The sequence below is a fragment of the Leopardus geoffroyi genome, chromosome B3 (assembly GCF_018350155.1).
Source record: "Leopardus geoffroyi isolate Oge1 chromosome B3, O.geoffroyi_Oge1_pat1.0, whole genome shotgun sequence".
Lineage (NCBI taxonomy): Eukaryota > Metazoa > Chordata > Mammalia > Carnivora > Felidae > Leopardus > Leopardus geoffroyi.
The window spans coordinates 47,039,077-47,063,484 of record NC_059337.1 but is presented as its reverse complement, the minus strand read 5'-3'; the positions used below and the strand labels follow the sequence as shown (position 1 = coordinate 47,063,484).

Sequence of the window (24,408 nt, the reverse complement as noted above, 5' to 3'; positions counted from 1 at the left end):
CTCTTAACAGCCTGAAAAAAAAACCTTTCAACAGTTTTAAACATTTAGAAAAAGGCATAAAGTGAAAGAAGGAGATTTTCAAATTGGTGTGGTAGAAAGAGGAGCTGGGCATTTGAGTGAAATCTGATGCTGTCACTTACTAGTTTTGTGCCCTGGGAATACTTGTTTTTGTGCCTGTTTTTCTACACGCACAATAGGGAATTGTGAAAGAGGTTTTCAGCTGGCTTGTACAGCACCTCCCATCATCATCTCTTGCAGACCTTTGGAAATATGTGTTGTACTGGCAGAGCGAGGGTGGGGGGCAGAGGGGAAAGTAAAGGTGTTTTGGATGGTCTCTCTCAGAGTGCCATAAAACTAGTGGGCTCAACCAAATGTCTTGCAATACCTGAGGCATGCAGCAAATGAAGAAAAGTCCTGCTCCAAATGCCATAGGACCACTGAGAGTCCTCAAAAATCCCTCCAACTTTAATCTGAGGACTTCACTAAACCTTGGGCTAGGACGCACGCAGCACCATAGACCAAAACCTGTCTGGCGCGTTCCCCCAACTTCATCAGTGGCTAACCAACTCATCACTCAGTTTTCTATGTACATTCCACTTCTTCGAAACACCTGCCCTAGCGCCCATACCGATCTTACTATTATATTGTTTTATTATTACCGGATTAATCTCTGCCTCCCTCCACCCCTCGGTAGACTCCGTAACAGCAGGGATCGTGGATACCTGTCGGGCTTACAGTTGCACTAGCAAACACTTTCTGAATAAACCCGAAGAGCTGATGAACCGAGAAAACACACAAGTCGCAAACGCGGGCCCAGACGAGGGTTGACACCACCCCCCCGTAACTTCCGCCCCTTCCCGCTCTTCCCATCGCCCCCTTCTCCTTGCCTGTGTTTGTTTCCGGTGTTTCAATAAAGCTCGATTCGGCTCGAAGAAGACCTGTTCTTCCGGGAAAATGGCGACTCCCGCTCGTGCCCCGGAGTCCCCGCCGGTCGCGGATCCGGCGCTAGCCGCGGGGGCTGCTGAGGAATCCGAGTGCCCGCCGCCTCGCCAGCCTCAGCCCCCGCAGAATGTCCTCGCTGGCCCGCGGCTTCGAGCCCCAAGCTCCCGAGGACTTGGGGCGGCGGAGTTTGGCGGAGCTGCAGGAGATGTTGAAGCGCCAGGAGAGACTTTTGCGCAACGAGTAAGCTTGGGTCCCGCCGAGTCACTGCCAGCCTCCTTTGGTTCGGTCTTCTTGGGACGCGTTCCCTCGCCTTCCCCCACATCGGGTTCCCTACCCTGGAAGGTGACCTTGCCTCAGTCAGACCTTTCCGGTCCCGCTGGCGAGCTGACGGCCTCCAGCCGCAAAGCCGGCTGCGTCCTGGTCTGGCACGTAACGCCTGCGGAGATTGCTTTATGCTGAAAGGCTGCTTACTGTTTCAGCTGTTTCTTAGCTTCGCGTTGATTTTAATTGTTTGACTACTTCCCTGAAGGGAGGGTCTGTGTCCTAAATCCTTTGGGAATCCCGCTCCTCTGCGGGCCCGTATCGTGCCCAAGACATCTTGTCAATTTCATCTTTCGATCCTATTTTTACAGGAACCGTAGGAAAGGGTAAGAGTGATAGGATATAAAGTGCAGTTATATTAGGCAGAAAAAGTTTGTCTCATTCAGCTGGCCGACTTGACGGTAGCAGGGGAACGATAAAATGAAAGCGCTTTTTTTAGGAAGCTTATTTTAGCAGCTTGGTGCAGGATGGTTTTGAGGGAATAGGAGAAGACAGTTGGTTATTTCCAGCGAAGTTCCCAGCAAGAGGGCTGTATTTGAAAGGTAGTTATGGGACTGGGAAAACTACATCAGGCATGGAATAATTTGAATATGTAGGTGACAGAGAGTGCTGAAGTTTCCAGACTGTATAGAGAACCGCTGATAAGAACAGAAAACCTGGGGAGGGGAATAGCTCTGTGGTTGATTTTATTTAGAGGGTACTGAGTTGAGGGGAGAGTTTTATCTACTTAAAAGCTGGAGAAGTCATGAGGATCAGGAGCGAGAAGGCTGGGAATACATAGGAATTGCAACTGGAGAGGAATATTAATGTTGAAATTGTGGGAAGGAATGTAGTGTGAGACATAGAATAGGGAACCCGAGGTATAATCTTCCCTCCATCTATTATATGGATAAAGAAAAGAGAATCTGAAAAGGAACTTCTGTCACTTAGCAAAAGGGTCAAATGACCATTTGGAAGCTTTCTAGTAGAGACAAATGCTTGGACTTTTTGAGAATGGGATTTTGATCTAGAGCAGATAATTAACTTTTTTGGTCTCTGGGACCCCTTTAGACTGTTAAGACTCACTGAGCCTCCCAAGGAGCTTTTGTTTTATGTGTATCTACTGATATATACTGGTGTATTAGGAATTACAGGTGAGAGATCTTTAAAACACCAGAATACACAATGATTAGTCATCAGAGCAATGATACCATCACATATCATGTGACCTCTGGAAAACTCCACTGTACCCATATGAAAAAATGAGCATGGATATGGCAAATAATGGTTTAGTATTATTATCAAAATCATTTTGACCTTGCAGACCCATCCACCTTCCCTCCCCAGTAAGATCTTGGAGATCACACTTTAAAAACTGCTGATTTTTGGAGTGTCTTATGGAGTATTATCATATGCTTAAAATACTTCCGCTGAAATTTAGACAGATGAGGCATATTCCTTATTCTTCCTACATCCCTTATTTTTTAGGGTATTTAGATCACGACTCTTATTTCATTCATCTTTTGAGACCGTTGGAAATCAGATTTTTTACTTAAAGATAGATTTTTCTCCCTTTGAGGATAATGCTTTGTCTTTCTATCTCAAGTTTAAAAACATGGCTGTAACATACACATTTTTTTTTCCATTTAACAGAAAATTCATTTGCAAATTGCCCGACAGAGGTAAAAAGATCTTAGACTCTTTTGCCAAACTGAAAGCTGCCATTGCAGAACGTGAAGAAGTTAGAGGAAAAACTGAACTGTTTCATCCTGTTAGTTTAGACTATAAGCTAAGGCAAAAAGCAATTGCAGTTGTTGATGTGGACACAGATAAGGCCCAGAATTCTGACCAGATACTTGATACTTCGTCTCCAGTTTGTGGCTGTTCCTCTGTAAGTAACTTCAAGTCGTCTGAAACAACCTCACAACCACATCCTACTCACAAAGGCGATGAAGAGGCTCCCGAGGTTGAGGACACAGTGAGCAAGTGCCCGGTTCCCAGTAGCAGAGCGAGTGTGCCTTCCTCTTCTGAAGCTGGTGAGCGTCTCCCCCAGCGTCGTGTTTCAAGTCAGGCAGAAGATCATTCCAGCAGCTCGGACAACCTGTTTATTGATAGGTTACAAAGGATCACAATTGCGGACCCAGGTGAACAGCATTCAGAACAGGACAGGAGTGCTGAGAACTTGGCAGGGCTTTGTCGTGGGGCACAGAAGAAGCCTCATTACATGGAAGTGCTAGAAATTCGAGCCAAGAACCCAGTGCCCCCACCACATAAATTTAAAACTAATGTGTAAGTACCATCAGAAACAGGCCTGTCCCGGGAACATACTCTTTGTTAAACTCAAAAAACTGGGAGAATGCTTTTAGTTTGCGGGACTTTGTGTGGGATCTGCTTATAGTTAGGTAAGAGCATATTGTGGAAACAGCCTGGCTGGGGTGGAGGATTCATGTTGGAAAATCCTTTAGGTTTTTAGCCAGAATTGAAAAGGTTTCAGATAGCAGGTGGAGTATTGAATTTCAGGGTGTTTAGCCAATATTTGATATTAAACCCAGAGTTAGAGAATTTATTATGACTTTATTTTTCACAACAGTTTTTTGGTATGCAGCTCCCCCCTTAGATTAGACGGTAAGTTAAGGGAAAAGCAGCTTTAGAAGCTTACAGACATCTCGGTGAAAAATATCTGCGTGCTCATGATATGTAAGCAGCTGGTGCTGGGGTGACACACAAGTAAAGCTCCTGCTCCTCAAAGAGCTCAGGATCTAGATGAAAACCCAAGCCTTACACATTTCAAAGAACATTGAACTATATAATAACTTCAAGGGGAAGGGAGCCGAGAAGGGTTAAAGAAACTGAAAAACAGATTCAGGCAGGACTGGCAAACTAACCTTGCCATAGTTTTGCTTCTGAGGCTCCAGAAAAAGAAAAGCTCCTTGAAGAGAAAAGAATGTTATTCACTCATATGCAGATGTAACATTCAAATCAGGGAGTGGTTACTGGTACTGTGCCTGCCTGTATTTACCAGGATGTAACATCAGATACAAAGTGGAATCACTGCTGTCTTTCTTGAAAAAACTCAAAACCTCTAGTTAGAAGTACCTAAAACTTTTATTAAAGAATTACTATAAAGAGACTAAAGTTTAACCCTGCCATTTTTTTTTAACTTGAAAACATTTTTTCTTCTATATAGAAAACCAGGATTATATTACATTAAAATTTAGTTAAGAATAAAGAGTAATCTTTGTGCCCTCTGTCGGTAATCTTTCATCTTGTGTGCAGTGAGGTAGGTTTCTTCACTTCTGGGAAGACAGAAAACCAGAAGCATCATCTAGTTGGTCAGAGAATACATTGATCCTGGTTCTGGGTTATGGCCATATAGCTGTAGGTGGGAGTGGGGAGAGCCAGAGGGCCTCCTGTACAGTTAAAGCAGATCAGGAAAGGCTGGCCTGGTCAGCTGTGGATTGAGGGATTCCATGTATGAACAGCCTTTGGCTCCTTTTCTGCTCTTCTGGCTCCAGAATACCACCTGGATGCTGGCAGCTACCCCTCCTATCCCTCTACCTTAGGTCTTCCGGAACTTGAGATCCACATGGCCCATTATATTTGAAACCATGTGGGTGTTCTATGGCACCTCAGCTTTATCATGTGCAGGATAGAACACTTCTTCCTGCACTGACTTTCTCCTATATTCCCTAAGTTCATGGTGCCACCACTTTGGGTTTTTTTCCCCAAGGTGTGTTCCTTTTTCTTCATATTTGCTAGCCAGAAAGACCCGCCTGATGTATTTTGTTGACCTTCATCTCTAGTCATTCTTATTTTCATCCTTTCCTATCAAAAGGGAAGGCTCTCATCCCTCTCTTGGGCTATAACTGACCTGTTCTGGATTCTAGTCTTATGTCTTCCAGCCCATCCACTCCACTGCTGCCAAAATGAAGTTAGTAAAATGCAGATCTGAAGCCGGTACATAGAACAGAACTCTTTGCTGAAGACTGGGCCCAGCCGACTCCCCAGCCTTATCTTACTGCTGTTCCTGCATGCCCTAGCCCCTGAACTTCCTTTATGTCTCACCATATTGCCCCTCATTCCCACAGTGAGCATTAATTATTCCATGACTCCTCAGAATTCACTGTTTTAAAGCTTTTCTGACAACCTTTCTGACAACCACCAAAACTGGTGGTTCAGCTCAAGTGTAAGGTTTGAAGAGAGAAGGAAAATATAAAGAGCTTGTCAGTCTACCTATTATCTGTTAAAAACAGTGGGTTGTCATATATCACTCTCCAAAGAAGGGCCGATTTAAATACTCCTGCTTTTGAAGTAAATATGTTTAAAAATGGGAAGGATTTGTATCTACAAATAGAAATATTGGTAAACTCCTATTACCTTTGCAGAAGAATGAATTGCTAGGTTAAAGGCCACTTCTGTGTGTGAATGTTGTAAACACGTGTCTATAAAAAGGAAACAGTCTGATGACAGAACATAAATTTTCCCTCCTTCAGATTACCTTCACAACAAAATGATTCATCTAGTCATTGGCAGAGAACAGGGTCTCCCATTTCCTTGGAAGAAAGGCGGCTCAGGGATAAGAAGCATCTTGATGACATCACAGCAGCTCGGCTCCTGCCACTTCACCATATGCCCACACAGCTGCTTTCCCTGGAAGAATCTGTGGCACTTCAGAAACAGCAGAAACAGAATTATGAGGTATTAAGAGTTTTATGTGTTTCTTGAGTGTGTGTTGGATGCTGCTAATCAGAGTTCACTCCAGCAAGTTCAGAGAGGACAGAACTTAATAGAAGGGAGTAGGTGCTTGAGAAATGGCTGGCTAATGCCGTTGGCTCTCAGGTGTATGCCTCCAGTTTTCAGAGTCTCGGAAGTCTGCAGGGCCCAGCTGGAGATGATCCCAGCTACCTGCAGCAGCAGCAGAGTGGGGAGGAAATGTGGGGAGACTCAGGCAGAATTCCCCATCTCTTAAAGCCTATGCTGTTAGGCTAGCAGAAGTCTTACTTCTCTGTCTTGTATCTCGTAAACCCCATGTGAGAGATTCTCAGTGTAGAATCTAGTCTCAGTGGTAGAATCAGGGAAGTGTTTTCAGGTTTCCATCTCCTGCCAAACAGGGAAGAGCATAACCCTGGGGGACTACTGTGGTGTTACCAACAGACGTTTGGACACTAAGCATAAAAGCATGATCTGCAGGGGCACCTGGGTGGCTCAGTCAGTTAAGCGTCCAGCTTGGGCTCAGGTCATGATCTCACCGTTTGTGGGGTTGAGCCCCCTGTGGGGCTCTGTGCTGACAACTCAGAGCCTCGAGCCTGCTTCTCATTCTGTGTCTCCCTCTCTCCACCTTCCCCACTCACAAACACTCTGTCCTCTCTCAAACATTTAAAAGAGAGAAAGCATAATCAGCAGGCCCTTGTGAAGACAGAAGAGTCTTTAGTCGCCTGCTTTAGTGACTTAATTTTGTATAGCACTTTCCTCAAAGAGCTGGGAGTTCTGCAGAGAACTTTAAACATATATATGAACAGTTTATGTACAGACTAATGGGATGGGAGAAAACAAGTGTGAGGGCAGTAGGGAGAAAAGAAAGAGTCCAATATACTTAGATAGGAGTAATTTGAACCTCCAGGAGAACAGCAGCTTAAGTTCCTAGTATTGTTAGCTAAATTCTAATCAGGTGCCATACCCCCAGTTAATACAAAACTAGGCTGTTACTCAGTCTTGGCTTTTCACAAAAGTTCCATTGGCATGGGTTGTTGGCATTTTCAAGGCATTCCATTTTAAAAGCCATTTTTCTTCCTCGTGTATTAAAGTCTTATTGCCTAGCTATGACTGCAGCAGTGGGGAATTGTTTTTTAAATTGTTTATATGATGTTCAGTGCCTGTCCTAAGATATTTTTAAATTGAATTCAACTCCTCCGTTTGACACTGGGTTCCTCGTCACAGTAGTAGTAGCTCGCACCCAGAATCTTCGTGGCCTCAGGGAATGACCTGAAGAAGTTCCAGGCATAGGGTCAGAAACGTGAGAAAAGTGAAGAGCCAGATGAGAAATGGGCATTGTCACCTGCCATCAGTCAGTCAGCGGTAATGTCCATGGGTGTACATGAGCACACTGCCAGTGTCCAAAACGTACTTGGACTTTCAGTTGCTTAGCTGTTTTCTTGGGAATATTTGGAGAGGGATAGTCAGCTTTTTAGTATTGGTTGCTTGATTTTCTTTCTTTTTTTTTTTTTAATTTTTTTTTTTTTTACGTTTATTTATTTTTGAGATAGAGAGAGACAGAGCATGAATGGGGGAGGGTCAGAGAGAGGGAGACACAGAATCCGAAGCAGGCTCCAGGCTCTGAGCTGTCAGCACAGAGCCCGACGCGGGGCTCGAACTCACGGACCACGAGATCATGACCTGAGCTGAAGTCGGCCGCCCAACCGACTGAGCCACCCAGGTGCCCCTTGATTTTCATTGTGACATTGGAATGTTAACTCTCAAGCCTAAAAGCCATGACTTCATCTGGGAAAGAAGATTCTTTTTTGGAGGATCAACACAACAGCGTTAGTGATTTTTTGACGTTTGATAGTTCAGACTCCTGTGAGTTTGTGTATACACGTGCATGTGTCCACATACTTAAAAATCTATCCGTATTTGTCTTTTAAAAATTTGTTTTAATGGTTATTTATTTTTGAGAGAGAGAACACAAGGGAGCAGGGGAGGGGCAGCGAGAGGGAGACAGGATCAGAACAGGCTCTGTGCTGTGAGTGCAGAGCCTTAGGCAGGGCTCAAGCCCACAAACCGTGAGATCATGACCTGAGCTGAAATCCAAGAGTTGGCCACTTAACCGACTGAGCCACCCAGGCGCCCCTATGTTTGTAACTCTTGCAGCACTAAGCAGGTTACTCAGTTTCCCAAGTAGAGGGGGAGTATTTCCGTGCACTGTTGTCTATTATTGGAAATGCGACCGCAACTGTAGCAGGCTAGTAGCTCTCCCCAGCATTGCCCGCTTGTATCTGTGCTGGGCACAACCTCAGACTTGTCACATTGCTACAGAGAGCACTGAGTGGGGCGGTGTGCCCCTTGATTTCCTTTTCTCTTTAGAGGACTTCTATTGCAAAAATTGCAGGGAAGAAGATGTGAATGTATAACTATTTGCTTCGATTTTTGTTTTCAAGGAGATGCAAGCCAAGCTCGCGGCACAGAAATTAGCTGAAAGGCTTAATATAAAGATGCAGAGCTATAATCCGGAAGGGGAGACTTCGAGGAAGTACCGAGAAGTAAGGGATGAAGATGATGATCAGTCCTCTGGTGAGGAGTTCTGAAGACGGGCATTGGGATAATGCCTGAATCTCTGTCTGCTGAGATGTCATGGTCACATCAGACTTTCTAACAAGTATCAAGATCAGTGTCAGGCATTGTTGAGGGAAGGAATTTTATAAAGTTACACAAAGGTAGCTATTAAAAGAGCCCAGTTTGTCTTTCAGGAGAGGACTTTGATGTGCTTAAGAAGGTTAATATTTGAATATTGTGTTTAACCATATTGTATTAAAATTCTGCAGTATGCTGTGTGTTGGTCTGATATTTTAGTACATAGTAAGCACGGTTTTGTTTTCCTCTAAGCCAAATGAAAGCGGGTAACTGCTCTTTTCCTTATTCTTACCTCTGTGGAATGGCATTTATTACATGTCTTTCAGTGAAATATTTGGTTGCCCCAGGCATCACCTAAAATGAATTAGGAAGATAAAGTTCCCTCCTTTTTTGAGTAAGGAAGGGAGCAGTCTAGAGAATTTTATGCATGTTTGCATGGGGTTGAGGTATTGGATGTGAAATACCTAGGAAGGCACTCAGAAAATTCTTAAATGTTTGTTTCCTTCTTCTGTCTTCCCTTTAGGAAGAATGTTCTCTTTCTTCTGATTAGGAATAAGGAGTACTTTTAGTTGATGCTGGAGGGTGGAGGATCTTTCTGGATGGTCAGATTTGCCTGGAGTAACACAAGATACAGGAAAAGTCTAGGGTGACTGTGTAGGGGAAGGGAATAGCTGTTCTTAGGCTTGCCATAAGAGGTGACCAGTTCAGTTTGGTAAGAACACCATTTTTTTTTTTTAAAGCGACAATTGAATTTTCAACACATAGCTTCCCTCTCCCCAGCCCTGCCCCAAAGAAGCATATGTAGATTACAGAAATCTCCATCCCATATGTATACATGTTTATGTAATTTTGAAGGATTATGTGGAGATTTCTTTGTTTATTCTGTTGGAGCCTTTAAACAGTGTTGAAAGGAAGAATAAAATAAGAGCATCTTCATAATGTTAATGGTGATGTTTTACTGGTGCTTAATTAAATTTAACTTGCTTTAAAAGAGACTTTCATATATGAACTTTTCATGAAGACACATTGAGGTGTGTGATAGGAAGGGCTCAGTTCTCTATCACGGACATACGGGCACCGCTACTGCTTTCCGTCCCCTTCCACACCTCCGTCCCCCCACCCCCCCCCGGCAAATATAGAAATACCCTGAGGTAACAAATTCATTCTTTCTGCTTTCAAAAACTAATAGTAAATGGATTTTGCAACATAAAATTCTTCTTTAGAGAATAAAATAATACACTTCTGGAAAGCCAGGTAATACGGAAGGGCTCACGTGCATGTACACGCAGTCCCCTGTATTCGTATCACCTAGAGAGAGCCTCTGTTAAGGTTTGGGTATATTTTGCTTTTACATACTTTTCAATGCATAGCTATATGTTTATATTTTCAATAATGCAATCATACTGTACGTTGTTTCATAGTCCGCTCTATGTATTGTAAACATTTTCCATGTTAGATATTTTGCATCTTAGATAGCTACAATTCAATTTTATGGGTGTACCATAACTTGCGACACCAACTTATTGTTTAAGAACTTGATTGTCAGTTATAATGTAAACTGTAAACAACAATGTGATCAACGTCTTAAAAGATAATCACATTTGTACAAAAATGATTTATTTCCGGAAGATACCTTTCTAGAAGTGAAATTGTTAGCTGGAAGTGTAGGTACGTTTGAGAGTCTTGATGTACATCACTCACCATAAAGGTTGTGTCCCTTTATGTACCTGCTAGCAATATCAAACTCCCAGAACTGAAAATTGCTGTTGCAAGTGTTTGCAAATTGAATAATTACGGGAAAGGATTATTTTTAAAATTTGTATTTCTTTGATTACTTAATGAAGGGTGAGTGTTTTTTTCATGTTTGTTGACCATTTATATTCATTGTTTTGAGCATTGCTTATTCATAACTGTAATTCCTTTGAGAGAGTGCTGTTTTTATTGGTTTATAAATTCTTGATGAATTAAGATGTCCACCTTTTGTCATATGTTATTGTTTTAGGTGTTACTTTCTTTTTAATATAGTTTGTGGTGTTTCAGTGTAGAAGTTTTCTTTAGGAGTCTACCTTTGCAGTTACCCTTGGGAGTGCCTTCCCTACCCCAAGGATGGAATGTATTTGTCCTTATTTTCTAGTACTTTTTTAAAATTTCACTTTTATATTTATATTAATTCAAAAGGAAATTTTTAATCCATCTGAGGTTTATGTGGGGATATAGGAAGTAAGATTTAATTTTAATTTTTGCAAATAGTTGACCAGTTGGTTCAGCATCATAAACCATCATTTCCCCATTGATTTGAAATGCTGTCATAAAATATGAAATTCCCATGTGTCTTTTGTGCTATGGGTCTGCTTACAGGCCTTCCAGTTTTTCCTGCACTATTTTAATAATTATGGATTTAATCAGCATTAATATTTGGTATACAATTTCTCCCTCATTCTTTTAAATTCGATAAACTATAACCTACAGAAAAGTACCTAAAACAGGCGTGTAGTTTAATGGGTAAAGCAAACAGTTACGTAATCACAAACCAGATGCAGGAAAGCTACTGCTAGGACTCTGGAATCTCCCCAAGTGTCCCCTATTGACACCCTATATATACCCCAGAGGTTACTACTATCCTGACTTTATAGTAATACTTTCCCCCTTTTAAAAAATGGTTTTTACCCATTGATGTATGCAATAATATGATTATTTTGTTTTGCCTACTCTGGCCTGATACAGATGGAATCCTACTGTATGTGTGTTTGGTGTTTTTGACTCAACATTGTTTATAAAATTCATGCCGTGTATAGGTGTGGTTTATCCATGTCATTGCTGTGCGATGTGCCATCTCATCAACACCACTTCCATCGAGTGTGACGGGCACTTCTGTGATAGTTTCCGTTTTGGGCGAGGATGGGTGATGTTGCCACGAGTATCTTTGTGCACATAAACACGTTTCTGTTGAGTATTTATCTAGTTCACTTGCCGGGATATAAGGCGTGTGTTATCTCTCACGTTTAGTGTCCCCACCATCCCCTGTCCAGCGCCTGTGAGAACTCCAGTTCACTAACACTTGATCTGCCAGACGGGGATTTTAGTCAACGTGATGTTTTTATGGTAGGCCTTCATTTTGGTTTTACTTTGCATTTCCCTAATCGGAGATGGCATCTAGCATCTTCATGTTTCCTGGTCATTGGATTTCTTCATTTGGAAAAGTGGTCATTCAAAACTGTTGTTCATCTCCTTCCTCATTGATCTGGAGGATGTATTCCTGATACTAATCATTACTTAGTTACATTTGTTGTCAATATCCTCTCCTTCTCTGGATTACTTTTCAATTCTCTTCGTGGTGTTTGTGATGAACAGAAAGTCTTCATTTTAATTGCAAAATTCTCAATCTTTTATGTTTAGTGTCTGAGGAATCTTTTCCTAACCCGAAGTCTTGAACATATCCTTTTAAAATTGTTTTAGTTAAAAAGATGCCCTATAATTTTGCCTTTCCATTGTGGCATGGACTCTACCCGGAAATTATTTGTGACTGTGTGAGGGAGGATCCTGGGGAGCTTCTTGTCCTGGCACTGTGCAGTGTATGGCTTGCCCGTGTGCGTGTTACTGACTCCCCTCTCTGGTTCTGTTAATCTGTTTGTGATAATATCACTCCATGGTATTTATGGTAGCTTTATGGTAAGGCTGGAGTAAAGCTTGCCATCCCATTTTTTTTTTTTTAATATTTATTTATTTTGAGAGAGGGAGAGCGCAAGCAGGGGAGGGGCAGGGGTAGACAGGGAGAGAGAGAATCCCAAGCAGGCTCCATGCTCAGGAGCCTGACCTAGGGCTCCATCTCACAAATAGTGAGATTGTGACCTGAGCCAAAATCAAGAGCTGGACGCTTAACTGACTGAGCCACCCAGGCACCCCATGCCATCCTATTCTTTGAGAGTGGTTTGGATATTTTTGGCCCTTTACTTTTTCACATTAAATTTTAGAATCAGCTTACTATGTTCCGCAAGAAACAAAACCGACCAAAACCCTTGGTAGTGCAGATTTCCATTCGTTGAAAAAAATGTTTGATATTCCATCATTAATTTTTTATTCCTAACAAACTTAGGAGACAGGAGATCTGGAACCTTGCCATTTATGAAGTAATAATTACTATTTCAACGAGGATGACTAGTTTTGGGCTACACAAGTTAAAGAGAAAGTTGAGAACACCATTTTACTGCGAATACCTAAAGCATTGTGTAGTTTTGGTTGAGATGAGTTAGCAAGTGAGGGATTTTATTTCGTAATGTGACATGATTCGATTTTTATTTTTCAAAACTATTTCTCCCGTTTACAGAAAAGGAAACTGAGGCACAAGGACTTGAAATAACTTGTCCAAGGTCACCGAGTTGGAGATAAGGTTTGAACTCAAGCTGTATATGCTCTTAGCTCATAATCACTGTCGCCTCACCAACTCCAATCAAAAGGGTACGGACATAGTGGCCATGTTATCGTCTGAATTGCAGGTGAACAGAAGTTAATTTTTGAAAATAAGTTTTAAGGAAGACTTTTTAAATGTTAAAATTAGGTTCAAAATAGGAAAATAGAGTGAATTTGCAGTCTAAACTCTTCACCTTCAATTTTCAGGTGATTGCGTTAAGAGAAGGGAGTGCTGATAACCCGAATGGCGGAAGATGTTTGAGGAATAATCTCATTATATAATAGTCACCTATAAGATAATAATTTCATAGGCCCTGTGTCTAATCCACATCACATTCTCTGGGGACCCTTCAAGGTGGACGTTGGCACCTGTGGGTTTATCTGTATTTCCTGTATCTGGGATGTTGAGGTGATTCGCTCAAGGTCACTGAGAGGCAGCCAAGAAAAGAACCCCGCGCTCAAGGCTTCCGGGCACGTGACTGCGTGGCCTTGCGCACAAAGCCACAAACTGAAGTTACACATGGGCTTTAATGCCGGGCAAGAGATCGGGTTACTCTCGGGTATTTGTCAGGGTTCTGTGACTTAGGCCACAAAAGAGCTTTTGTTCTGATCATTTTTGTATTTGGAATGTTTTGTTTTTACTCATCTTAGAACCATATTGCCCCATTTTGGCCACCACTGGGATCTTTACTCTTCCCCCACTCACTCGACATTTGGCTGCATAAAACTTTCTAGTCTAGAAGAGATGCAAGGCAATGTGACCTCAGGTGTCACAGGCTTTATTCAGACGAGCAGGTAAAATCTGGTAGTTCACCCTTTGCGGGCTTCATGACAGTTTGTAATGGTAAAACAAAGTAAAGTTGTCAGGAAAAAAAGGTTCTGTCTTTGTACAGGAAAAGTTGAGAGTGGCTGTGCTAAATAAATAAAAGGATTATATATCCAGCTTTAATGGGGAGCATATAGAGTCATCTACAAAATATGGCAAATTGCATTATTGACTAGCTCCTTGACAGGGAGGAGAAACTGAAAGCTATTATTTTAATTTCTGGCTAAAGTGAGGAAGCTTTGATACTGGGCTGATGAAACAAACCTAGTGTTGGGTAATAACTGAACTGGAGCCAGACCACAAATCAGAAGCGATTCTGAAAGTGCAGCATAAAAGCCTGAACAATTAAATATGATCTATTACTTCCCAGATGATTTTAGAAAACTTGGAATAAAAAAAAAGGCGAAAAAGAGGGTAAGCCACTGGAATAGCATTAGATTATTAGATTTAGGATTTAAATGCCACTATTTCCTTTGAATCCAGTGGGAAGTTATGTGCTCTCATGACGATTAAGTCTGTAAGATGAGGTCAGCGACCCCTTATCTAATGTATGGGGTATGTTTTGAGAGAACAAAATTTCAAAGTGTGGTCTTTATAGAGCACTTTGGGGCCTAAAAGAGATTCTATATGAAAACCTTATTGTAACGATGGTAACAATTATGGTTGAAGTAGTTTGGGAGGTACCTTTTGGCATACGAAGTAAGATGTTTTAAAATCACCACCATATGAAACTTTTAATTTCGTGTTAAAATTAACTGAGAACAATAGAGACTCCCCAAGAAAGCTATTTTGACAAGGGGAAATTAGGACATGGAGCTAAGGAAAGACCCAGCTTCGTATGGAAAATTTTCTCATTATTAAGGCAAAAGAATGAGGGTTGTAAATCAAGCCCTTACTCAGGGCGCACAGAAATGCTCCTTACAAGACGGAGACCCAGATTGGAGCTTATAGATTCTGTCTGAAAATATTGCTAGTATATACATCACTTCTCTTAACCAGTCCCACATATATTTGTATTGAATTAAATAGCTCTTCTAGTGATTATGTTGTAAAAATGAAAGAATATCTTCTATTGATTCGATTTTTAATAAGGATTTTTTCCCCTTCAGCTACATTTTATAGGGTCAAAATGAAGCACATTAGGAAACTGTCACTGGCACTTGAAAACAAATCTTATCTCAGATTAGTATCTTTTGTTCTTAGGGAAGGAAGAAAGCTTAAACACAATTTAGGGAAACTAAGGCACAGAGCAGCATAGAGACTTTGGCTATGGTGTACAGCTGGTTCTAACAGAGCCAACTCTTTCTGCCCTAGCCCAGTGCCTTTTGCTTCATGTGGAGTCTACTTGTAATTAATTCCTTAACACATTTTTGCAAAATGACAGAAAAAGCATTGTGCCAGAAATCTATTTTCTAATTTTGAAACTATAGAAATGCCAGGTAGTCTTAGGTACCCTTATGTATTGCAACTGGGTTCAGTTACTACAATTTTCTTGAAATAAAAATGGATAACGTAGAGGTACCTGGGTGGTTCAGTCCGTTAAGCATCTGACTCCATCTCAGCTCAGGTCTCGATCTCAGGGTCGTGAGTTCAAGCCCCTCGTTGGACTCCACACTGGGCGTGGATCCTACTTAAAAAAAAGATAATGTATATTTTAAAAAGTAACATAAAAGGGATAATGTACTATTGGTTATGTCTATTTAAATTTTTTTAACATTTATTTATTTTTGAGACACAGACACAGCATGAGTGGGGGAGGGGCAAGGGGGCAGAGAGAGAGAGAGAGAGAGAGAGACAGAATCCGAAGCTCTGAGCTGTCAGCACGGAGCCCTACATGGGGCTCAAACCCAGGAACCATGAGATCATGACCTGAGTCAAAGTGGGACACTTAACTGACTGAGGCACTCAGGCACCCCTGCTGGTTATAAATTTAACCTTTTTCCTCTTTGCTGCCTGACTTGCTTTGTTTTGATTGTCCCCACTTTCCCAACCTCTTCCTTCACTCTTTAGCAGTGTGACTTCCACCCACGTACCAAAACCTCTCACCACCCTCTGAAATTAACAGGGGTCTTAGGGTTCTAGTATTATTGCTGGCTAATTAGCATAATTAATAAAAATTCCAGGAAGCCTAATGGCTTCTGTGAAACAAATGGATTTGAGAGGAATAAACCTTCTTTGAGAATTTTTTTTTTTGGTTGAGGTGTAATTGACATAGAGCATGACATTAGTCTCAAGTATGTAACATAATGATTCAATATTTTATATACATTGGAGAAAGATCACCACAATAAGTCTATAGTTAACATCTGTCACCACACATTATTATTATTTTTTTTGATGAGAACTTTTAAGATCTGCTCTCTTAGCAGCATTCAAATATGTAATACAGTATTTTAACTATATTCACCATGATGTATATTACTTATTTTATGACTGGAAGTTTGTACCTTGTGATTCCTTCACCCCTTTCCCCCACCCCCTAAAATTGGGCTTGAATTAAGATGTTAATGACTGTGACTACAGTCAGGGGCAAGTTAACTTTTGCCCTGTTTGTTCATAATCTCTCTGGGAACAAGGAGGACGTGGATGAACGTTCCATCCTTCTCAGGGCTTCCTGGATCTCCCGCCTGTGCCATCCTTTGGCAGGCCATGTCTGCTTCCCTCGTGTGCTACTGGCTGATCTCTGCCATCAGTACCTTTAAGGAAGTGGTCAAATATGGAAAGGAGTATGTCTTTCTTGCCCTGCTCTATAAAGTCTCTGGTTTTAATAGTCTTGTAACCAATGATCATTTCTGAGAGTGAGTCTTGTGTTGGTTTTTTAATCATCGTTTAATTTACTGTCCAAGGGTGGGACCAGCATCACTCTTCAAAGTTTCCACCTCTCAGTCTTACCCAGGAATGAGGTCTGGAGGGCTGTGGGTTATGTGCAGTTCTCAGCCCACAAGCTGTAACTCCACTTTGCCTTTGCCCTCTATGAGAGAACACACTGAGTCTTATTAGTGCAGGGGTCCCTCAGATAATACAAACAAAAGGATACCATTTGTAATTTGGAACTTCATTTATAGTATTGCATTACATAACATGTCTCACAACTGGCAAAGACTCACAGCGGGTCTTGATACATATTTTGAGCAGCACGGCTCTTGGCAATGACCTCAATGTTCTATATCGTTTCTACAGTATTAAAGTTGATTTCAAAATAGAAAATTATATATTTGCAAATTATGGAGGTCAAAAGTAAGCATTGGATAACGACGGATAGGGGGACAATATGGTGTCCCTGATTCAGTGTCTTTTCCTTCCTCCAATCTGTGGCTGATATGATTTCCTCTGGGGGGAAAAAAGCCTTTTATTTATTGGAGTTCTTTATAAAAATACACATCCTGGTGGCAATACAATATCAATGAACTCTTATCAGTTAATCTCTTAGGGCATATTAGTTCACTAGATGATTTTTTTCCTCGAGGAAAGCAGGGCTTAAGGGAATGGGAGATGAAATGGGCAAATTTTGGGAGAGTGGGAGAAGGAAGACAGGGAATGGGGAATGGAGGAGGAGAAGAACAAGGATAGGAAGAAAGCCTGATGGACCTTGAACAGCCAAGGGGCAGCAAGAAAACATAACTTGGGAGACTTGTCTATCTATCTCAACTCCTGTCCTCCTGCTTGCTTGATTCCACTCCAGTCTCAAATGTTTGCTTCCAACAAAAAGGTCAAGGTCACCAATTGCCTCGATGTTGCTGAATTTAGTAGTTAATTCTCAGTCCTTCTTTTTCTTGACCCCTCAGAGCATTTGGCATAGTTGATCACTCCCTCTTTCTTGAAACCCCGTTTTTTCTTGGTTTCTGGAATACCACTCTCTTGGAGGTACTCGAAGACCACTTCCTGTTAGTCTTTGCAGGTTCCTTCTTGTCTTCCCATCACCAACCACTGAAATGCCCACAGTTCTTTCCCTGAACCTCTTCTCCACCTATGCTCATTCCTTTGGTGACCTCATCCAGCCTTGCAGTTTTAAATACTGTTGATACATGGCGACTCCCAAATGCTATCTCCAGCTCCGAACTCCAGATTCATATTCAGCCACAACAGAAGTGCCTGGAGGAGAGTCCTGGTCTCTTGGGCAAGGAATCAGGATCTACTGGCAGTGGTGGTGGCAGAGTTCTTGCTCTGGTATTCACAAGTTGAATTCTTGGCCAAGTCACTTAACTTCTTGGGATTTGAGTTTTCTGGTTTCCAAAAGGAGGGAGTTGGATTTGGTTAGCATCTCCCAAACCATGGAAATTAAAACAGAAATCCTATGGAAAATGGGATTTGGGGGTCAAATGAGCTATCATGCTCCATTACCTGGATTGTTGCGGGGGCCTCCTATCTGGTCTCCTTGCTTCTGCCCTGGCCCACATCCACAGTGGTGTCTCAAGAGAGCAGCCAGCTCTCTGTCAGTCTCTATCCTGACTTTGTGAAGATCTCATCAGATCAGGTCATTATTCTGCCTCAAGCCCTTCAGGGGCTCCCAACTCAAAATAAGCTAAATTTTTATGCTGGCCTACAAAACCCCCCTGATCCCACTATAGGTTACCTGACTGCCTCCTTGCTGTTGCTGTCATGGGTCAAGAGTGCACCCACCTAAGGGCCTGTGCATGACTATTCTCCTTGCCTGAATGTTCTTTTCCCCATGCATGAGTAAGGCTCACTTCTTCATTTCCTACAAGTGTTTATCCAAATGTCACTTTGTCAGGAACGCCAATCAATATAAAATAATCCCTCTCAGCTGCTTTGTTTTCCTCTACAGAATTGTACATTTTCCTGTTTGCTTATTATCTGACTTGCCCCACTAGAATATGAAGGCAAAGATTTTTATTTGTTTTGTTTATTGCTATATCCTCAGTGGCTTAGAACAATACTAGACATAATGAGCACTCAATAACATTTTTTTAAATGTTTATTTATTTTTGAGAGAGAGGGAGAGCATGCATATGCAGGGAAGGGGCCGAGACAGACGGGGACAGGGGGTCCAAAGCAGGCTCTGCACTGACAGTAGCAAGCTCAATGCAGGGCTCGAACTCACAACCCACGAGATCATGACCTGAGCTGAAGTTGGACGCTCATCCACCTGAGCCACCCAGGTGCCCCATCAATAATAGAATAAACAAGTGCATGAGAGGCTGAGAAGATGGAGAAGATGGCTCCCTGAGCCCTGCTCTGCACCTGCCTGAGAGCCGCTGTCCTCCCTGGGAAACCACGATGCCCAACACACACCAATGTGTTTTATTGAGGACATGAGCTCACATCTGTGGTCTCCCTTCTCATACATACCCTGTGAGGTAGGTATTATTCCATCGTTTTCCAGAAAAGGAAACTGAGGGTCCATGGGGTAGTGGCTTTCTCAAAGTCACACACTATTAAGACCTGCATCTGTCTTTATTCAAGTCAAGTGCCGTTTTCAGTCTCCCATGGTGACTTTCCCATTCTTTTTGCTTGCACTCAGATGGCAAGTACCTGGCCTTCCCTGCGGGGCTGGCAAGGATCGTGTCACTGAGGCCTTCTGCTGGGCCCATGGGGGCACCCATTCCTTTGGTCCTGACAGCAGTGCTGTGATGAGCTGTGTCTTTCACAGATATTTTCCTTAGTGATGAGAGGCAACAGGGGTGAAACAGAGGGCAAAGAGCATGGAAACAGCCCAGGTACTAGGCCTTCTCTAGCTCTTTCCCTCCCAGCTCTTTGGTTCTGCCTTCTGCAGCCACCACCTCTCCTCAGATGCCCAGTACCTCTGCACCCGCCGAAGCCAGAAGCTCAGATCTGCCACGTGTTCCCAGGATAATGTGACTGTTACTTAACTGCTCTATGCCTTCTTACCTGAAAAGTGTGGATAATAAGGACAGCATCACGTCCTCGGCTTGTTGTGAAGATGAGATAGTTCTACATCCACAACAACTGTTAGCTGTTATCCTTTCTGCTTCCAGCCTGTTTTCCATTCAATGCCTGCCCAACCCCTGCTCCCCCTGCATCGCTGCTTCATAGAAGAGAACAGAAGAGTCAGGTTGCCCATCTTGAGCCCTTCCTTGGGGCACGGCTTTGCCCTTCGGTCCTCAGGAGTGATCCAAATGTCATAGGTCACAGAGATAGCAGCATTCAAAGAGTGGAACGAGACATTCCTTCAGTAATGGCGGGTTGTTCTGTCACATCATGGTTCCTAACTTTGGGGATCAGGGTGGGAGGAGTCGGGTTATAGGAAGAGAACAGGTTTAGGGGACAACAACACGCAGTCGGTTTTGGACTCGTATCTGTGGCGGTCCTCACAGATGCCTAGGGGACTGTTGGAAAGGCAATCCTACCCCTTGGGAAGTAGGTCAAGACTGGAGACCAAGGATGAGGCCCCTCCATATGGAGAAGCTGATTGAAGCCCTTAGAGCAGATGCTCAGAGAGAGCCCAGAGCAGGAAGAGAAAGGACCAGCGACCTTGGGAAGCATGAGAGAGGCTGCACAGGGCTGGCCTGACATGTATCAGGTTCAAAAATGGACAAAAATCCTGCCCCCACAGGACTTATAGAGCTGTCACTTTGCATAAATAATTCTCATCCACAGTATACAGAGTAAGAGACATGAAGGATTACTCTTCCAGCTGGGGGGCCAGGAAGACTCCACGACAGAGGGCGTTTGAACCAGGCTATGAACCATGGGGGCAGCGCAGACTGGTGGGCTGGGAGATGGCTGGACACAGCCCTCGCAAAAGCCAGGAAGCAGGGAATTTCAGAATGTCTGGGAAACTGAGAAGTCCGTTCATATCTGGCCAGTATAATGCAGAATTGGATTCAAGGTCAAAAGCATTAAAACAAGAGTCCTAGATCGAAGCTTAACAAGACTTTAAAATGTATACGAATGTCGTGGACACTGAGATGGAGGTTAGCGTGCAGGACATCTGTTAGCAGAGTCCCAGGGAGAAACACCTGTGGAGAGAGGAGAAGGGAGCAGGACTGGGGGAGAAGTGGGGAGGCGCTGAGGTTCACAAAGTCCTCAGGTGACCTCACAGAGAGCTCGGGAGTTTGGATGGCCCTGCAGAGCCGTGTCCACATGGGAGGTACTGGGGCTGAATAGTGACCACAAACAAATGTCCAATTCCTCCCCCTCGGTACCTGTGACCTTATTTGCAAATGTAATAAAGTTAAGGATCTTGAGATAAGATCATCCTGCAGTTAGGGTGAGCCCCGAATCCATCAACCAGGGACCAGGGCCCTCATCAGGGAAAGGAGGGGAAGATTCGACACCCAGACTCAAAGGGAGAAGGCCACGTAAGGGCAGAGGCACAGATGGAGTGATGCATCCATAAGCCAAGGAACGCCAGGCATCACCCACAGCCACTAGCACCCGGAAAGAGGCATGGAACAGACTCCATCAAGGCCTCCAGAAGGGGCCTTCCTGCTGACACCTTGATATTCCGCTTCCAGTCTCCAGAACTATGAGAGAGAATAGACTCCTGTTGGGTTAAGCCGCCCAGTTTGTGGTAATTTGTTATGGCAGCCACAGGAAACTAACATAGGAGGACAGGCCTTCTCACCCTGTATGATCAGTCTTTGCATATGGACTGCCCCAGAAGGAAGCATGATCTTGGGTGAGCCACTTTTCTTCGGTGGAGATAGTCCCCAGAGAGGGCTGACAGCTGAGGGCCCTTGTGTGGCAGCACTCCCACCAGCCTGGGGAATATGTTCTGTGTTCTTGAAGAGCATCTGGACAGCACATTATAGTAGCCCCTTCTCTGTCCCCCAGTTTTCCCACCTACAAAATGGGAATAACAGTGAGACCTATCTTACAAGGTTCCTAGGAGACAAAATTAGATGAGAATACCAGGAGCTAACATTTATGGAGCACTTACTGTATACATGCAGGCACGCCTGTACTTGGGTTCATGCTTGTATGTTGCCCCGCATTTTGTCAGCACACAGTAAACAGTAGCTATTTTCATAGGGGGCGCATCCAAGGTCACACAGCTGCCAGAGCCAGGATCAGAACCCAGATTTCCTGACTCTCAGGCTTACACCCCTGTGTCTGTAATAGGTCCCCTCTCTGCGTGTGTCTAATCAGGTCTTCTTTTCACAACACTGATGGTATTTTTATGCAGTGAAACCAAACTTGTGCTCCACAAAGGAAATGTGACTTGCCTTATCATCTGAAAGGAAGAGATTTGAGTTGTCTGAAATTCATTCACACTCTCTCAGGCAGACTCTGTGTGACCAAACACATTAATTTGTAAGACAGGCTGGGGCGGGAGGGGCAGCTGGGGCTGGGCACAGGTCCCTGCTGCCTACAGTTAATTGGTTCTGCAGGCCTCGCGTCCCAGCATCTGCTGACATGGCATTCCTGAGATCGGGGAGAGGCCAGACACTATCGCTTTACAGAGGACGAAGTGAAGGACAGAGAGATTAGCCGATCTGCCCTCTTAATTACGTGGTGAGCTAGAGATGGAAGCAAGAATTGAGTCCAGATTTCTCCAGTCCCAGATGGGTTTTTTCATCAGGAGGCCCTGCCACCCTCCCTCCCTTGGAACTGCCCCCTCTCTGGAGCCCAGGAACGCATACCTGAGCTGAGTTCAGGGCCGTGTGTCTCTGTGTGTTATGTCTCCCTCCATATTCTCAACAAGAAAGAAAGAACACATTCTTACCCTTCAGAATGGTCACTTAATTGAGAAGAGCATAGGTGATACATAATTTGCTTGATGCTCTTAACCACATTAGAAGAACTTTGGCGTGGCACATCGGGCACCCAAACAGAAGGACTCTTCAGGTTTGACCCGTGCATTTCTGTATAGAAGAATTTGCATTCGGGGGCATTGTGCAAGTTATTAATGTTAAACGAGTTTTCCCCTCTATTCAAAACTCTGAGATAAAATTCACGTTGACACTATCTGGGACTAGGAAGGAGCAGTGGCCATCCAGAAATGTTCATATGTACCCCTCTCGACCCAGAGGGGACTTTAAGAACAATACCGTGGGCAGGGGCAGCTGGGTGGCTCAGTGGGTTAAGCGGCTGACTTGATTTCGTCTCAGGTCATGATCTCAACATTGGTGGTTGGAGCCCTGCATCGGGCTCTGCACTGCCTGCTCGAGATTCTCTCTCTGCCCCTCCCCTGCTCTCTCTCTCTGTCTCTCAAAATAAATAAATACACTTAAAAACAAAAACACTACTGTGGGCTTTCACCACTAGAGGGCTTGACCTGAGTTACACACTTAAAAATGGTCCAGGTACAGTTGTTACCCATTTCTAGATTTTCAGGCAAAGTTAGCTTTTCAACAAGGTAACTCACCACAGATTACTGTTACTGTTAACTTTAGATATGTTAGTACATGTGCCTGTTCTGTGCACCCCTCACCCAAATAAATTCTGTAGTTTGAAAGCATAGATAAGGGGTGTCTGGATGTCTCAGTTAAGCGTCCAACTGTTGATTTCGGCTCAGATCATGATCTTGAGATTCGTGGGATCGAGCTCCATGTCAGGCTCTATGCTCACAGCGTGGAGCGTGCTTGGGATTCTCTCTCTCCCGCTCTCTCTCTGCTCCTCCCTGGTTCATACTCTGTCTCTCTCAAAATTAATTAATTAATTAAAAAAATTAAAAGTATAGACAAGATAAGAAACAAAACCAGTTTTCTAACTTTGATCTAACTGGTTACTGACCACACAGTTTTGGTGGTTTTTTGTGAAACCACCAGAGTAAACGCCCTCCCTCAAGGCTACTTGGTGATCATCCCGGCTGGCCTCCTCCTGTTGGCCCCTTTGTCCCAGACTGGATCTTCTTGGGAAATGGACACGGTTTTCTTTTTATGTCTTCTGATGCTGGTGGTCAGAGGCATGCCTAGTCATTTTTTCCTTCAATGAGCTGAGAAGTTCTTTAAGACAACAGATGGCTGGTTGGTTTGTTCAATAGGCCATTTATGCATGCATTCGTTTATTCAACTGACGTTCTCTAACACCCACTACATGCCAGGCACTGAGATTCTTTGACCTCTTGAAATTAACGGCTTAGAGGGGGAGGGGTGACTGGGTGGTTCAGTGGGTTAAGCATCTGACTTTGGCTCAGGTCATGATCTAGCCATTTGTGAGACCCAGCCCTGCGTAAGGGTCTGCACTGAGAATGTGGCACCTCCTCTCTCCCTCTCTCTCTGCCCCTCCCCACTTGAGAGTGTGCACATGCGCACAGTCTCTCTAAATAAACATTAAAAAAAATTTTTTTTAATATTTAGTTATTTATTTTTGAGAGAGTGTGAGTGGGGGAGGAGCAGAAAGAGAGAGAGAGAGAGAGAGAGAGAGAGAGAATCCCAAGCAGGCTCCATGCTGTCAGTGCAGAGCCAGACTTGGGGCTTGATCCCATGGACCCTGAGACCATGACCTGAGCCAAAATCAGGAGTTGGGCACTTAACCAACTGAAATACCCAGGTGCCCTTAAAAAAAAACAAAACAGTTTAGTGGGGGAATAATGATAATTACAAACTTGGGAAGCATGAATTCCACCCACCCCTAAAAATGTGTTAACTGTCTCGTTACTCTTCCACTCAAAAGAGACCCCATCTCGCTATTATAGCCCTCACCAGGTAATGCTGCAT

General features: G+C 43.4%; 1 protein-coding gene across 1 annotated transcript; it reads left to right on the top strand.

Annotated features, from left to right (window-relative positions):
• Positions 1-917: 917 nt before the first annotated feature.
• Positions 918-10,557, top strand: POLR2M (RNA polymerase II subunit M). Its single transcript, XM_045449612.1, has 4 exons — positions 918-1,182; positions 2,896-3,531; positions 5,736-5,940; positions 8,397-10,557. Exons 1-4 carry the CDS (start codon positions 1,070-1,072, stop codon positions 8,541-8,543), a joined length of 1,101 nt encoding a protein of 366 aa, XP_045305568.1. The 5' UTR covers positions 918-1,069; the 3' UTR covers positions 8,544-10,557.
• The last annotated feature ends 13,851 nt before the right edge of the window (positions 10,558-24,408 follow it).

What these genes read in the sequence shown, in the direction of transcription:
- POLR2M (XM_045449612.1), top strand. Translation starts at nt 1,070, where the DNA reads ATGTCCTCGCTGGCCCGCGGCTTCGAGCCCCAAGCTCCCGAGGACTTG. An exon ending in GAGAGACTTTTGCGCAACGA is followed by an intron (nt 1,183 to 2,895) that starts GTAAGCTTGGGT and finishes TCCATTTAACAG; the next exon opens with AAAATTCATTTGCAAATTGC. An exon ending in CATAAATTTAAAACTAATGT is followed by an intron (nt 3,532 to 5,735) that starts GTAAGTACCATC and finishes TCCCTCCTTCAG; the next exon opens with ATTACCTTCACAACAAAATG.